The 15964-nt window shown below is 30.0% G+C and overlaps 1 protein-coding gene and 1 long non-coding RNA gene across 3 annotated transcripts in view; one reads left to right on the top strand and one right to left on the bottom strand.

Moving 5' to 3' along the window:
• Positions 1 to 15964, top strand: part of LOC139424991 (uncharacterized) — a 71829-nt gene that overhangs the window by 24403 nt on the left and 31462 nt on the right. The gene's annotated exons all lie outside the window — the stretch shown is intronic.
• The window catches only part of LOC107444103 (sedoheptulokinase), a 49843-nt gene that overhangs the window by 26654 nt on the left and 7225 nt on the right, over positions 1 to 15964 (bottom strand). The window contains exon 2 of the mRNA XM_016058181.4: positions 11443 to 11745. Within this exon, the coding sequence (XP_015913667.1) occupies positions 11443 to 11745 (303 nt within the window). The remainder of the gene's footprint in view (positions 1 to 11442; positions 11746 to 15964) is intronic.

Here is a 15964-nt window from a genome sequence, read left to right as displayed (position 1 = left end):
CGGAAAAATTGCAGACACATTTATCCAAAAATATACGGCGCTCCTCAGAGATAGTAGGCTTAATTGCGTGCTGAACAATGAAGTCTATCGTTTAATTTCTTATTTTCAACTAAATTTATAATATAAAATGCATCAATACATTTTTTGTTTATTTTATAACCGTCGTTGAACAGCAAACCCAATTTTTGAGTTTACGACTACTAATGCTCAACTCCACAGCCTTGTAATTTTGAACCCGATTCAGAAGACAAGAGAACTCCTGGATCAAGTATTGGGTAAAATTTGTCTTCGTGGAGGACTTTTTTTGATGGAAATAATCCGCATTGCGTTACATGGAGACGAAACCACGAGTCTAAAGGCAAGGGAATTCTAACCCGATCCGTCTATCACTGAGGATATTGTACGTCAGCACTGTGGTCGGTCCAAGCCGGATGCGGAATTCGTATTGACCAGCCATTGCTGACATTGAAATAGAGGAAGGAAATAAACAGGTTAAATAAAATATTACAGAGAAACTTACTTAATTGTAGAGTGTTTATTCTTAAAATCTGAATCTGCATGAACTGAACTTCTTAAATTAAATCGATCGAGGCTTTTCTGTAATCAAGACATTAAAAACTTTGAAAAAAACATTAATGTGACGTCAGAGGGGAACGAATTTAATTATGATTTGTATATAATTACAAATTATTTTATAAAAGTTTGCAAACTTTAATTTCGAAACTTTAACGTATTTCTAGTAACGAATGACAAAGCATAGTGTTCCAATACTTTAATGTAAGAGGACTGTCATTTATAATCATACTGAAAGACAATTGAAATAAAATTTGATGGTTCTATATCCATCGATTATCGTTTGCTCGAAATGAAAGATGGCGGCGTTGGGGTAGAGATCAATACTAACCTAATAGAGCAGAAGGATTGCTTCTCAAGGTGAAAGAAGTTTTGACAGGGAAGTGCTATTGTGGATTTAAGATTTAAAAAAAAATTCTTAGAAAGAAAGAACAGGCGTATCCAAGAATTTCTTAAAAGTGAAAAACAAAAATATGTTGCGCTTCCTGTCTCTTCAAATCCCTGAAATCGTTTCAATTTAAACAATTTGTTTAATAACTTTGAGATTAAAAACTTAGTTAAACGGTATAAATATTTTTTAAAATTGTTATTCTACTTATTAGATACTACTTCTACTTCTACTTACAATTGTTATTCTACTTATTCAGATCAATTAAGAAATAATAATTTTACTGTTGTAAAATTAATTTTAGAAATAAAAAAAGTAACAATTTTTGACACATATATAAAATTATAAAAGTTAAACACATAGAGCGTAAAAAGACTTAATTATTGACTTAAGGCTTAAATTTATGATTTATAATTTAGTTATTAGCGAATTTTTTATCAATATTTTGAAGCAATTTGAGTTTATGGTAATTTTTTGTCAGTAATTTGTAAGTGTATTTGGAAACGTATGTTAATTCTTAGACTTAGTTTATCATTTGTTTCAGAGGCTAATTTCAGAAATTTTTAGAAGAAAAAATTGGATTAAAAATAAATTATAAAACAGATTTAAAAATATATAGGAAGTTTAATTTGTGATATTTATACACTCCATTAAAATATTTTTTTATTAGTTTAATGAAATTATAATCAGTTATAACCGAGACCTGTTAGGCTCAATCATTTATGCAAGATGTTGCCTATGATTGCAGAACTAGAAAAAAAAATAAAACAGGTTTCGATCAGTCTACATATTACTACTATTATTATAATTATTATTATCATAGTTTTTATGATTATCTTGCTGAAAAAATATCGAATTTCATACTAATTCTAGAACTTAGTCCGATCAACAAAAAAAAAACATTAAATTGCAAATCAAACTTTATGATTCTGATTTTATCTATAGTTGAAAATATAATAAATCTTACTATAAGCATCACTGAAAAAAATAAAAACTTTAAAGATAGAAACGTGTTGAAAATTCAGAAAATTAATGATGTGAACCAGTACAAAACTAGTTTGACTGCCCTGTATGCATAAAAAATAAGTATTTTCTTTTAAAAATTTAGGTACTAAATCTTTCAGCCAGTACAGAAAAGAAAAATCGATACTCTAGCCTCTAATCCTTAATTAGAATATGTTTTAATGCGAGACGATAGATTCTTAGTTCAAGATTACTTAATTTAAAATTAATTAAAGAATGAAACCAGTCCATATGTATACAAAATCAACATCACAACTAAAGACAATGAAATCATTTTAAACTAAAACTCTAAATTTTTCGCCTCAGAATTTCAAACGATAAGAACTTGATTAAAACCTTAATTTTTTATTGCTCTCTTACAACAAATAAAAAGTATCTAAGATTAAAATTAGAGTGAAAACAAGACAATATAGTTTCAAGTCCTTAACAACTGGCTGAACGGATTGCTTAAGAATTATTTTTAAAGATTTTGTATCCAAAAGCAATTCCTAAGTAACTGAAAAAATAAAAGCGAAGGAAGGACTAAAGCTACGGCTAAACTTCTCACTATCGCATATTTCAAAAGAAGGATTAAAAGGATTTAGCTGTCAAATAAGCGAAGTAAAGAGAATGTTCTCGCTTAAGATGCATAAAATAATGGTGGTTTTATTATCTGAGTTCATAAATCATAAATAGAAATATATTTTTGTTTTACAAAATATTAGTTTTAAGCTCTATTTATTTGTTAGACGATTTAATATGATTTAATTTATAAAAGCAGTGAAATATTCAAAACGCATAGATTCTCAATAATATAAAACAGACCGCTCTTGTTTAAACATAATCCATGTTTTGTATATATAAAAACATGCAATCTCCTTTTTATTAATAAATTTTTCTTGGCATGTTTCGAGTCAGTAAATATGGAATCTTGCAATTTAAATTTCAACCTCTTTCCAACTAGCTAGAAGACTCAAATTTTCATTGTAGCTATATGCTCGATGAAAATAGAGCTTTTAATTGTTTCCATACCGATTAAAGCAAAATGTTTCATCACTTTATTACCCAACGTAACTTATCGTTAATCAGAATTCATACTACTTTAAGATTAGCTGAAGCATTGAACTGGAAAGCATTATAAGTTAACATTGTTTTCTGATCACTAAAATAACAGTTTATCGTAAGACAAGCTCCTAACTAAAATTTACAATTAATCAAAATTCTGACCCCTTTTTGATAGTTAAGGCTCAAATTTTAACTCTTTGACAACAGTGTAAGTTTCAATCATTTCCTGATGACAGAAACAATTAGAATTTATCATCATATCACAAAATAAAGATTATCGAACATAGAAATTTCGACATTTTTTCAACAAGCTAAAGGGTTCAAATTTCAACTGGAGTTCCAAGTCTGATAATATACCACTTTTAAATGGTTTCTTGACTTGTAACTAAAAGAATCATCATATTTTATATTTATAGATATAATTTATGTTAAATTAAGATTTCCATCATTAGCAGATTGTTTAAAGGCTGATATTGTATCTGTACCTCTTTGCTACAATATAAGTTTTAATCACTTTCTGGCCACTGCAAGCAAGACTTATAGCAATAATACCATAAACTCAGTCGAAATTTCGACCACGCTGAGATTCGAGATTAAATTTTAACTGGAGATTTTTCTTTGTTGACAATACAAAATTTAGTGGATTCCCAACCACTGCAGACAGAATTTATCGACGACACTGTGCAAACAAACAGAATGCGTCGTATATTAAAATTCCAACAACTTTTCGACGAGTTGGAGTGACAAATTTTCATTTACCGAAAGACAATACAAGTTACAATTGTTTCTTAAACGCTGTAAGGAAACTTCATCATGATTTTATCGCCAAATGGAATTTATCGTTAATCAAATTTTTGATCTTTTTCCAAATAGCTGGATTAATGACATTTCAGCTGGATCTCTGTGCCTGATGTTCATACGAAGTTACAATCACTTTCTAAATGGTACGGAGAAAAATCTTCCCCCATTTTATCGAAAATCGACATTTTGATGTCTTTTCAAGCTAACAGACAGACTAAAAAAATTATCTCCCTTTTGTCAGATCAAAAACGATAAACGTACAGCTAATCACTTTCGTAATAACCTTATAACACCACCGAATCAAAACAATATGCCTTACATTTGTCATTTTTGGTTTGGGAAAAACAAAATTATTTTTTCCTTTGACAAAAATTTTATAAGCGTAGTTTTTAAAATTTTTTATATTTTATTATTTTTGTTAGTTTATTCTAACATAAGCTGTACCGATTAAAGATTAATTAAAATATAAGATTTCACCATTTTCGTGATAGTTATACGTTTACATCGAACTGCTAGACAAGCAAATGAACGTTACATTAAAAGGAATAAATATTTCGACATTTTTTTAATTGAAGCTCCTGCAATTTCAAATGTAACTACAGACTTAAAAATCACAGTCTAGTAATTGTAAAGAAACTTAATACTTTATTTGAAGTGCATTTTCTGGTTAACGAGGTTAAGGATATAGATCAGGGAAAAGGGTAGGTCATTCACGACATGCTACCTATTATTCAAAAACTAACAAATGAAGATTTGGAAGAACTGAAGCGTTTTCCTGTTAAAAATCGGCTGCCACCATACCACCTGGGAGTTCATCTAGCTTAGGTTCACCACTACAGCTGAAGCCTTTTCAAACAATCAATGAGCCAGCCTCCACCTTGCTGTATAATGGAGAAGAAACCTTCTTTTCTCATGCCATTGTAATAGCAAGCAATTTTGTCTTGGGTCATCAACTCTGTCTCTCCACAAATATCAATAATAAATAGATTTCTAGAATTCTTTGATTATCCGCAGCTATCATACAGCCTGGGAGTTAAGCTAGGTTAAGTTTACCACTACGGATGAAGCCTTCCCACACAATCAATGAGCCCCCACCTTGCTGCATAATGGAGACGAAATCTTCTTTCCTCATGCCACTGTAATAGCAAAACATTCCGACTCGGGTCACCAACTCTCTTTACAAATATTAATAATAAATAGATTTCTAGAAATTATCGACAGCCACCATACAGCCTGGGAATTAAGCTAGGTTGAGTTTAGTACTTGGAGAAGAAATCTTCTTTCCTCGCGTTATTGTAATAGCACACAAAACTGTGTGGGTCATCTTAATTCTTTTATTTTCTACTCTCATTTGCTTTCAAAATGGCCGGTGATTTTTCGTCTAAGATTTTTGCGGCTCACATTATTATGAGTCACAAGCTTTTATAATGCGAGGCACTTAAAGTAGTTATGATGTTGTGAGCCTCGCCTTTAATTTTTAAAAAAATTTTCAAGCGTTTTACTTTTTCAAAATAAAAAGGAATTACAAAAATACAATTTGGTCAAATAGATATTCAAAACTTTGTAAAATGGCTTAATTCCACTTAATGTTTAATCTTTTAAAATAAAAATATATACATTTCAAAAATAAACCACTCGGTTTCTATGGTACAAATGTACCCGTTATCCCACATACTATTTTTAATTGCCTCACTATTTTAAATTAAAAAAAAATTAAATATTGTAGGTTGAAAACTTCTATAAATATGTTAGAAATTATAATATTTTTCTCATTCAAACTAAACAAAGCTATAAAGCTTTCATATCTGGATAGTAAAAATATAAATAAATATATAGAGCCTCCGACTGAATGGAATTTTTTTTTATCTACAAAAATAAACTTTTTCCCTCTAGAAAAGTAGTTTAAATAGTTTTGCAAAGTTCAACAAAATTCGAAATGTTCGTGTTCAATCTTTCAACCGGCTTTAAAATTAAAATGTCATAGAAACATTTTGAAAGCGAGCCAAAACATTTTGCAACTCCAATATTTTTACAATAAAAAGTATACATTGAAAGCTTAAATCAAGCAACCTTTTTATTCCTAATAACCTTTCGCAAGCAGCTGCTTTTGTCATTTTTTTTTACCATCTGCTTTTGAGCTTCTTCCAAAAGTTACTTGGCCATATGTTTCTTTTACAATTCATCGCTCATCGTTTTATCTCTTAGGAGATAGTATTTTTCCTAGATCCTCTTTTTAGAATTTAACGAAAAAAAAGTTTTTATTACCTTTTTCGACATTTTAAATCTAGAGTACGTATTTCTTAAATTTTTGCTTACGAAGGTCTCATTAACACTGAAGTCGAAGTTCAAATAGATTAATTAATAATTTAAATTAAATACTTTGAAATTGTATCGTGTTTGAGGTTCTGAAAATAATAAAACAGAAACTTCTTTTACAATTCATAGCTCATCATTTTATCTCTTAAGAGATAGTATTTTTCCTAGATCCTCTTTTTAGGATTTAACAAAAAAAAAGGTTTTTATTACCTTTTTCGTTATTTTAAATCTAGAGTACGTATTTCTTAAATTCTTGTTTACGAAGGTCTCATTAACACTGAAGTCGTAGTTCAAATAGATTAATTAATAATTTAAATTAAATACATTGAAATTTCATCGTGACTGTGGTTCTGGAAAATAACAAAACAGAAAAAAAACGTGCATAATCTATATATTTCTCTTACCAAAAAAGTTAAGGGTATTTGAATTGGCAACATTATAATTTAATTCCTTTTGTTAGGTAGTCTTAAGTGATAGTTTAAGTTGTGTAAAATAATAAGTTTAATACGTTAAGTATTTATTTAGAATAAATTTGTACTTCGTAATAGTTTACAATAGGGGACTCCTCTTATTTTTGGCAATTTATTGACGACGGTTTTGAACAAAAAATTAATCTATTCTTGTTATGCTTTTTAGATTTTTTTTAAACTAATGGCAAAAAAAATAACGATTTTGAAACTGACTTAACATATCAATAAAAATAATAATAGAACCAATCGCATAACGATAATAAAAATTTCGATAACCCGAAAGTGATGTCAAAGAAAGCGAAGATCATTATGGTAACCAGAAACGAGGTTTCAGCAAAATTGCAAACCAAGTGGCCTTCGATTCTACACTAGGACCTTGCATTTTTATATACATAAATTCTTAGTCACGATGTCATTATTTAGATTTATTTTTAATCTTTTCTAAAAGAGCTGTACAAAATTTAAACAAAAACGGTGCTATGGTGCCGCATACCGTTATATCAATTATTGGGGGCGATATGCGCACCGTAGCACCACACTCAAGTAATGGCTCGAGAGGTGCTTGAGGAAGTGGTAAAGCACGTAAAGCAACATTGGGAGGGGTTTTCTTTCTTATCTTACGGCAGGTATGGAAATAATTTTAACACTTCTGCTGCCTACAGTGCTGAAATGTCTTGAAATCATACTTTTGGTAGTTTGTGTGACTTAATGGCTGCAGGACAGATTTTAAATTATTACTAAAATTCAATTCATAGAGAACTTTGACAATAACGTGCACATCTCTTGAAAATAGTTAAAACTTAAATCAAAGTACTTCCACCTGAGCAAAGCCGTGGGAAACAGCTAGTTAGACATATTTTTATATTAGCTCTTCTGTAGTGACTTAGAGCATATAATGGAGCAAATAAAATACGTATTCATAGTTACTTCTAAAACTAAGCATTAAATGTTTTAAGGTATGGAGCTTCAGCTTATTATATCAGAAGGTCAGATAAATGAATTAAGAGAAATATCACGAGCTATGCATTTTGCTCAATATTTTAAGCAAATAAATTTATCAATTGAAGGAGATAACAGTCAGTTTTAACGTAGGTTACTAAGTCAACTTGTTAATATTATGCAAGAAATTTAAATAAAAATGCAGTAGAATGTATTGATTTTATACTTTTTGTTATTCTCTGAAACAGATGATTGTGACATATGATTACATTTATCTACTAAAACTCTACAGTACTAGAGTAAGAGTAATAGCAATTCTCAAAGTATCCTCCAATTGCTGATCTATCGAACGGGTTCTTGAAATTTGTGTTATTATTTGATGAATCAGTCCTTTGTGTTTTATCATTTAAATCTTAATAAAACATTGAACATACATCTTTTTATAACAACTTTTTTATAAGCATCAGCCATGAATTGTCATTCCATGGCGTGTTTCATTTTTTTAATCACACTGTTGTTGCTGACACTAAAATATCATTGGTGGACCACTATTGCCAAGCACGATATACGGAGAAAAACCTCCATTTTGAGGTTAACAATTCTAATGCAAAAATGAAGAAAATACAACTTTTATATTTTCCATATAATATAAATGGCTTTCATATTTTACATACCTTAGAATCTGTAACTGAAGAATAATTTGTATCTTAAATCACAACGTTTTACTTTCATGTAGTACCTATTAGGTGAAGATATAAAAAAAATACTTTTTTTTAGAAAACGATTACAAAAATGGCAGATTTTTGCAATCGTTTTCTAATTTAACTTTTGCAACAAAATAACTTTATGGATAAAGTATTTTAGGGTTAGTATTTTTTTTTTTTTTTTTTTTTAAATNTTTTTTTTTTTTTTGAGTTCAGACAAAATCTAATTAAGGAGAAAAATAATTCCATACGAAATCTGTCAATAACTTAAGATAAAATGCATGCATTCGAAATAAATTTCTGAAAATAAACTTCTTCTAAAATAAGCGTTTATCGATTTACATAACATTTGGCAAAACTGATGCCACAACAAAATAAATGAATGCTAAAATTGCTTTTCTTCGAGATTGCAAAAAAAAAGTATGATCGATAACGGAAGTATTTCTTTTCAGTTCGAATTTACTTTCTTTTTTGAGAAAATTACTATTGTAATGAATAAATAAAGACTAGGTTTACAGAGAGAATTATTTTTTATAATGTGCCGAATTGAATAAATTGAGTAAATTCTACAATGGTATATTTATCAACCAGTTAACAGATTAAGTTTTATACAAAACTCTTTCCATTTTTATGTTAAAAGTAAAAGATTTAAATACTTACTTTTAACATTAATGTATCTTACAATACATTAATTCAATATATTTTAACACGATCCTTTGTAATAAAAATACTTATAAGACAAATTACACATAATTATATATCATAACTGCGAAATTTTTCACGAAATTTATTTTAACTCAAAAATTAAAAGCCTTTTAAAACTATAAATTAATATAACAGATTTAGTTTTTCTGTTGTTATTATGATTAATATTCACTTGTATGGCTTGTTAGTAAACAGCATTGAGACATAATAGCAGCCTCAATATGGCATAAGGACGATTATGCCATATGAAACCCATCGCAATATTTTTTTTCTTCCAAAATAATATTCCACCTTATTCCATCTTTAATATTCCACCACCAATGTTTTTATCGATAGAACAGTATGCGGAAGTTGTCACAGAAAAAAGAAACAAAACAAGTATCTTTTCAAAAATTATCGTTCTAAAAATAATCTTAAAACGTTTGCAAAGCTTTACAGATAAGGTAGGTATCTAATTTATGAAACAGTCTTGATTTTATCAACAACATTTTTACAAATGTGTTATGCAACGTTTATTTACATTTGTATTTTTATCTGTACTTCATACTTATTATATTTGTATTTTTATCTGTGCTACATTCATCGTATTTAATCTGAATGTATTTAAATTTTCACCACTGAATCACTTTCTGAAATCATTGCGTTATTAATGAAAACTAAATATTTACAAATAAGATAAGGAAGGAAGCTGATTATTTTTGCATTTGGAACTGCTTTTAAAAGACTCTGTTCTCACAGGAAATACCCTCTTTTGCAAATAATAAGTTATTTTCATAATTTCTGTGAGTTTGTGCCAGATAGTCAAAACTCTGAAGTTTAGCTAGCGTCCCTAAGTTAATTCTTAAAATGGGACAAACATTAATATAAAGAAAATCCACAGATTTGAGAAAATGAAAAGCATTTATTGTTTAGTATTTTAACATTTAAAAAGCTACTTAATCATTACTCCTAAAAATTTGCAGGAATTGAGAATTGATTGATTTTGATAATTTTTATCCAGGTTGAAAAATCTCGCCAAATTGGTGATTTTTGATTGGTGAAAAAGTTTAATAACTTTTAAAATATGTAAGTTCTTTGTTCGCTTTAAAACCCAGATAGTTTTTTACAGCAAGATGGTATATAGCTTGAAATTATAGTCCCCCCCCCTTTAAGTGTAAGACACTTAAACCGTGGCTTTTTTTATTTTTCCGTAGAGTTTTGAAAAACACAGTTAAAGCTTTTAGGTATTATTTCTCGAAAAACAGACTCAAAAACAATTTCTAAACTAAATGTGGAAACTGAATACAGCACAGTTATTCTGATCATTTAAAATAAATTTTGTAAACTATTGACCTTTTAAGGAAATTTCGCGAGCCTCGTGCTCAAAAGACAATATTTTAGAGCTCTTACGACACTTTCATATCCCCCTTCTGATTTATGTTTATTCTTCGAAGGCGTCATATGAAATAACGGCTTTTAGTAAATAATGTGCTAATTTCATAATTATAGGGAGTTTGTAGCAGTTATTCGTTTTTCATGATTGTTAGGCAATATTTTGTCCCTCCTTAGCCAGTGTTCTCAACTTAATATTTAAAGGTATTCCCCTCCTAATGAGGTTACCAAGGTTCGAATCGAAGTTGTAGTTGTGGTTGGTTGATACGCATTCTGCTCTCGACTCGCACCAACCAAAGTGCTGACTTAAAATATCGTCAGTGGTAGACGAAGCGTAGAGAGTCTCCTGGCCGTCGGGCTAACCGTGAGAGGTTTTCCTCACCGTATCTCGTATCTCAAATGTGGTTTAGTTCCATCCTCCGAGAAGGCTTGTTTGTTCGAATGCTTGATCCATGAATTCCCTTCTCTTCTGGGTTGGGTCCAAAATTATAAGGCTAAAAAGTTGAACAGTGATAGCCGTAAACTCAGAGTCAGGTAGGCTGTTCAACGCTAGTTAGGAAATAAAAAGAATATGCTTGAAGGTAATTCCAACGCTGTATTGCTTTGATTCTTAGAAATATGTAAAAATTTAGTATTTTTCATAAATTTTAATATTATTCATAGCTGAGAGAAATCTTGCCCAATGGGCCTTTCTTTTAGAAGTTTAATGGTTCTATTAATGAAAATAAAACAATTCGCTTATTTTATCAAGCAGAGATATTTTTAAACGAGTAAAAAACGAGTAAACAAAAACTAAAAAAGAACAAGGTTCACTAAACCATCTCGGGGTCTCATAACCTGTGTTTATCTGAAAAAACGCTATTTTCTAAAGGAGCATTATTTTTTAAAAATAATATGAAAAGAAAATGTTATAGTATGTTGTCTCACATTCCAATCAATTTATGCATCCTAATTTCATTTTTAATATAGATCAACAAAGCAGATATACTTTAAATACTTTTTCAAATTAAACTATTTCTAGAGGAGAACTCAAACAAAGTATTATTTAACATATACATTAAAAAATAAACATTTATATTCGGAATTATTATTAGTTCAAAATAATTACCTTTCTGTATTCCAAGTGCGTGTTTCTGTATCAAAATATCCCCATCCGGCAGCATTTTGCGCAGACATGATTGGACGTTCTAATCCAGATATCATGGTTACCACAAGATCTTGAACTGTTCCAGCGGCATCGTACTGCTCTATTAAATCTGGTTTATTTTTGACTAACCAAAGTATTGTCGCACATGCGTGTCCTGTACTTAGACGCAAGTGAGAATCAGGCTTTGGTAGCGAAGCTAAAAATTCAGGTGAACAACGGCCATCCTGCCACGTATATAGAGCACTTACCACCTCAGTCTCATACCTAAAGGGGAAAAAATATATTTATTAATTAATCAATTTAAATGGTAATCAACATTATTCAAATTCTTTCCCATTTTTATTATCAATTGATTATTTAAAAAATTTTGGCATAAAACCATTACATTCTATGCATTTTTTTAAAGCTAGTTATCGTGCAAAAGTTGTTCTCATCTATCTTCATCGAACTCAACACTCTCAGATATAAAATTCTCACTTATGATGATTCAGCAATCCTCGAGCTGTATTTCGTTAATTTTGAGTATCGTTTCGTTGAGAAATCACGTGATATGCGACGAAACGCTAAGTGTCATATATATGTGACGAAAACGTTTCCTCAATTCGGAACCTCATTGCAGTTCAGTGTGGGAAATTGTTAAGTAGACTGACAAAGCTAGAATTACGACTAAACGATCGAAAATAAAGAGACGAAACAAGCCGATCATGGTGATCAAGGAGTTGGCCTCGTTTCAGGAAAATCCCGGGTTCGAATCGGGCATGAGTGGGATTTATATCCTTGTTCTATCTGTCCTTCTTGAGATTTTTGGATGACATTGATTCACCAATATGGTGCACATGAAAAAGTTAATATTAGAAGAATTTTATACATTAGGTGCTATACTTTTTTGTTCAGAAAAAACAGAATGACGAAATATTTCTTTAATTTTGACGAAATTCGAAGAAGTAAGGGGCCGTTCAAAAAGTACGTACATCCCGAAGGGGGGGGAGGGGATTTGCTATTATGTGCGGTTTTGTACGATGGGGAGGGGGGAGGTATTATACAAAGTACGTATTTTATAAACATACACCAAATTTAAATTTGACTTTATCCTACACCCTCCTTAAGTAAATATTTAATTTTATTTAAAACATAATTATTTTAATTTTTATGAAAAAGGGGGGTAGACTAATAAAATGTACGTACTCTAAGGGGGGGGGGAGTAAGACCTTATGTACGGTAATGTACGAAGGGGGGGGAGGGGTTTAAAATTTCTCCATTTTTGTGTACGTACTTTTTGAACGGCCCCTAACGAAGTTCCTCGAAGAAGTAACGATAGTTATTTCGTCATGTAGACGAAATTTTTGCTTGAAGCATATACCAAGAAACGGTTTCGTCAAAAACGAGAAAAGCTTCATAAAACTTGAGCATCCATTTTTTTTTTTTTTCGATGAGAACGATGTACATCTTTGAGGCCAAAATTAACCGAAATTAAAAACCGATTACGAACGGTTCTGAAGGAACCGTTCACTATGGCACGCTATGGCACTCTCTCCATATACAACATAAATGTTGTGAAACAATTTTGCGGCCTGAAAACCTTAAATAAAAGCAAAAAGAAAGAGGAGACGAAAATGCTCCTTTTTCTTAATTTGACATTCCCGTTTTTGATGGGCTGAAAATTACCATAAATTAAGTCGGGGAAAAGAAACATTGATTCCAGTAGAACAAAACATATACTCTTTAAAATTATCTGAAATATCATACCAAAAACGTTTCATATCAAGAGGAATGTTAAAAAAAATGAATAATGGATACATCTTAGTTGCTAACCTAATAAAATAACTATTTTAATAGACACAAACACATCAAATGGCATAGATGGCTGTCAGAAGTTCAAAGTTTTTACTGTAAATGAAGTTCCTAGAATGAAGTTCTTCATTAACAGTAATGGAAACAAATATAACAAAGTAACTAAATTATCTCTATATATAAAAATTATTGTCTGTCTGTGTGTCCATTATAGACTCCTAAATCATCGGACAGAAAGAGATGAAATTTGTCATACAGATAGTTCGATGCAAGAGCGAAAAACGAAATAGACTTTTCTGATAGGTTAAGCGAAACCGTTGTTTAAATTTAACTATAGCCCAATTAATTTTTCAAAAATTTTAAAGATAATATCATTAATATTGGTTGGCTTACAGTTTAATTTGATAAAAAAAAACGGTTATTGCACGCGTTTTATTTAATTACTTTATTCGCTATATCAGATAAATTCAATGAACAACATTAACGTGGTAGCATTCCTGAACTACGTCGCCAAATTAATATTCCTAAAGTTATTTGATAACACGAGTTTATTTTGTTTATAGTTATTCTTCTAAAATGTGTTTCTATAAAATCAAAAAATTTAAAATCGAAATTAGTTCGATTGTAAAAAATTAATTATAAGTTTAAAAGCAAAATCGATAGAAAAGTGGTACTAATTCGCTTAGGAGAAAAGTAAAAAATCGCCAAACGGTTCTTAACTAATTCAAGTGATATATGATTATTGAAATAAAAGAAATAAGCTATGTACTAAAAACCAAAATCAATGAAGTAAAGGTACTCAGAGGAACTTGTTTTAGAGGAACCATAAAAAATTGTCATATTATTATTGACAAGAATGAAGCTTGATTAATGTTGTTAATATGTATTAATAGAAATAAAAAATAACCTATCTATAAAAAGCAAAGCTAATGGAGTAAATATTCCTATTCGTTTTGGGGATATTATTATTCGCCACATTTTTATTGATAGCGATACTTAATTTATACTGGTAAGATGTATTAATTGAAATAAAAATAAGCTACGTGCTAAAAAGCTAAGTTAATGGAGATAAGGTTAATGGAAAATATGTTTAGGGAAACAGCAGAAAATCGCCATTCGCAGATAACGCTTAATTAATTTTTTAATGAGTACTACTGCTATTATGGCAATTGGTGCAGCTTTAATGTCGTTTCAGAAAATATTTTTCCAGTGGTAGCGAAGATAATTTAATGAATACTTTAATGAATGAGGAATTAAAAGAACTTTTTTTCACCACTTCTTTTAAATATTTTGAACAGTAAATTAAAGGTCTGATTATGAAATTCCCTTGTTTCTAAATCCTCACAAAGATCTAGAAGAAATCTTGTTCTTAAAATTTCGCCTTTTGTTTGTTGCCACTAATAAATGCATTTCGCATAAAACTCAAGTTTCGCAATAAATACCAAACAAACTGGCATAGGTATAAAGTATAACATTGATACATTTGGCAATTTTAAAAACTGCATCAATAAAAATTTTTAATACAGATAATATGGAGATAGCCTTACGGCCCTTTGAAAAAGGTAGGCACCGGACAAAATTTCTTGGTAAATTTTGACTATCATGAGTTGGCCGAGAGCAATACTGTCACGACAAGCGAGGCTAAATGCAATTAATCTTTATTCTGATGGGATGAACTACAAAAAACGTGTTTTGTTTAATATAGTAACGTAAAGTCACCGAGAAGGGCAACAAGTAATAATAAATAAATAAAAATTGTTTTAGCTTTCTTGGTGGAAAAACCAGGTAACTGACATTTTAAGAGAGACTATAATCATAATAAGAAGGGGAAAAAATGATCTCCGATATTACCCATTTATTAGAAGGCGGGGCTATTAATCCTTTGTCTTATTTACCACTGCCTAAATTGAAAATAAAAATCATCCTAGCATACTAAACACTAGCGTGAATTACGTATGTTAAGATTAAAATGAATGCAGAAACAATTCTGTCACATTAAACATACCCATATTGATGTAACCACTTTATGTTATTTTCGGTGATTCATAAATACCCCTAAAACTGTCACTTACCTGGTTCTTCAGGGTGGCCACTCAAATCAGATTTCAAATTTCCCTGATTTTCCCAGGTTTTCCAGATAAAACTCTTAAAATTTCCAGGTTTTTGTTTCGTTTTTCTTATAAAGTGTAGGATGTGTACAAGAAAAGTGTCTATATTATTAAATATTTTATTCCAAATGTTATTTTTTTAACATATCATCTTGAAAAAAATAATTTAGTTGTANATTGCTGTTAGCGATTGTCCAAAAATGTGCAATTGGTTGGTTTGCTGAGAAAAAATAATTTACAGATTTCTTTGAATGGGAGTAGAAAAGCTTTCAGAAAAAGAGTGCAATATAAAATATATTATTATTAAATTATAACCAACTAATTTTTGTAGAATTTTATAAAGTTAAAAATACAAAAACATTCTGTCAAAATAGGAAGAAAAAAATTACCACCAAAGCATCGGAACAAACTGGAGCCTTAAATGGATTTAGCCCAAGGACAGAATTTAAAAACAGAAGCTAATATCCTAATCCCTTTTTCCACCTCCACCAAAATCTTTCCTAAATTGCACAGTTCCACAGCTGTCAAAGGTTTCTACATTCATTTAGCAGCCGTGAGAGAATTTTATGTGGCATTCTAGTTTA

The sequence above is a fragment of the Parasteatoda tepidariorum genome, chromosome 2 (assembly GCF_043381705.1).
Source record: "Parasteatoda tepidariorum isolate YZ-2023 chromosome 2, CAS_Ptep_4.0, whole genome shotgun sequence".
NCBI lineage: Eukaryota > Metazoa > Arthropoda > Arachnida > Araneae > Theridiidae > Parasteatoda > Parasteatoda tepidariorum.
The sequence above is the reverse complement of the archived record's forward strand: the minus strand, read 5'-3'. Positions and strand labels throughout refer to the sequence as shown.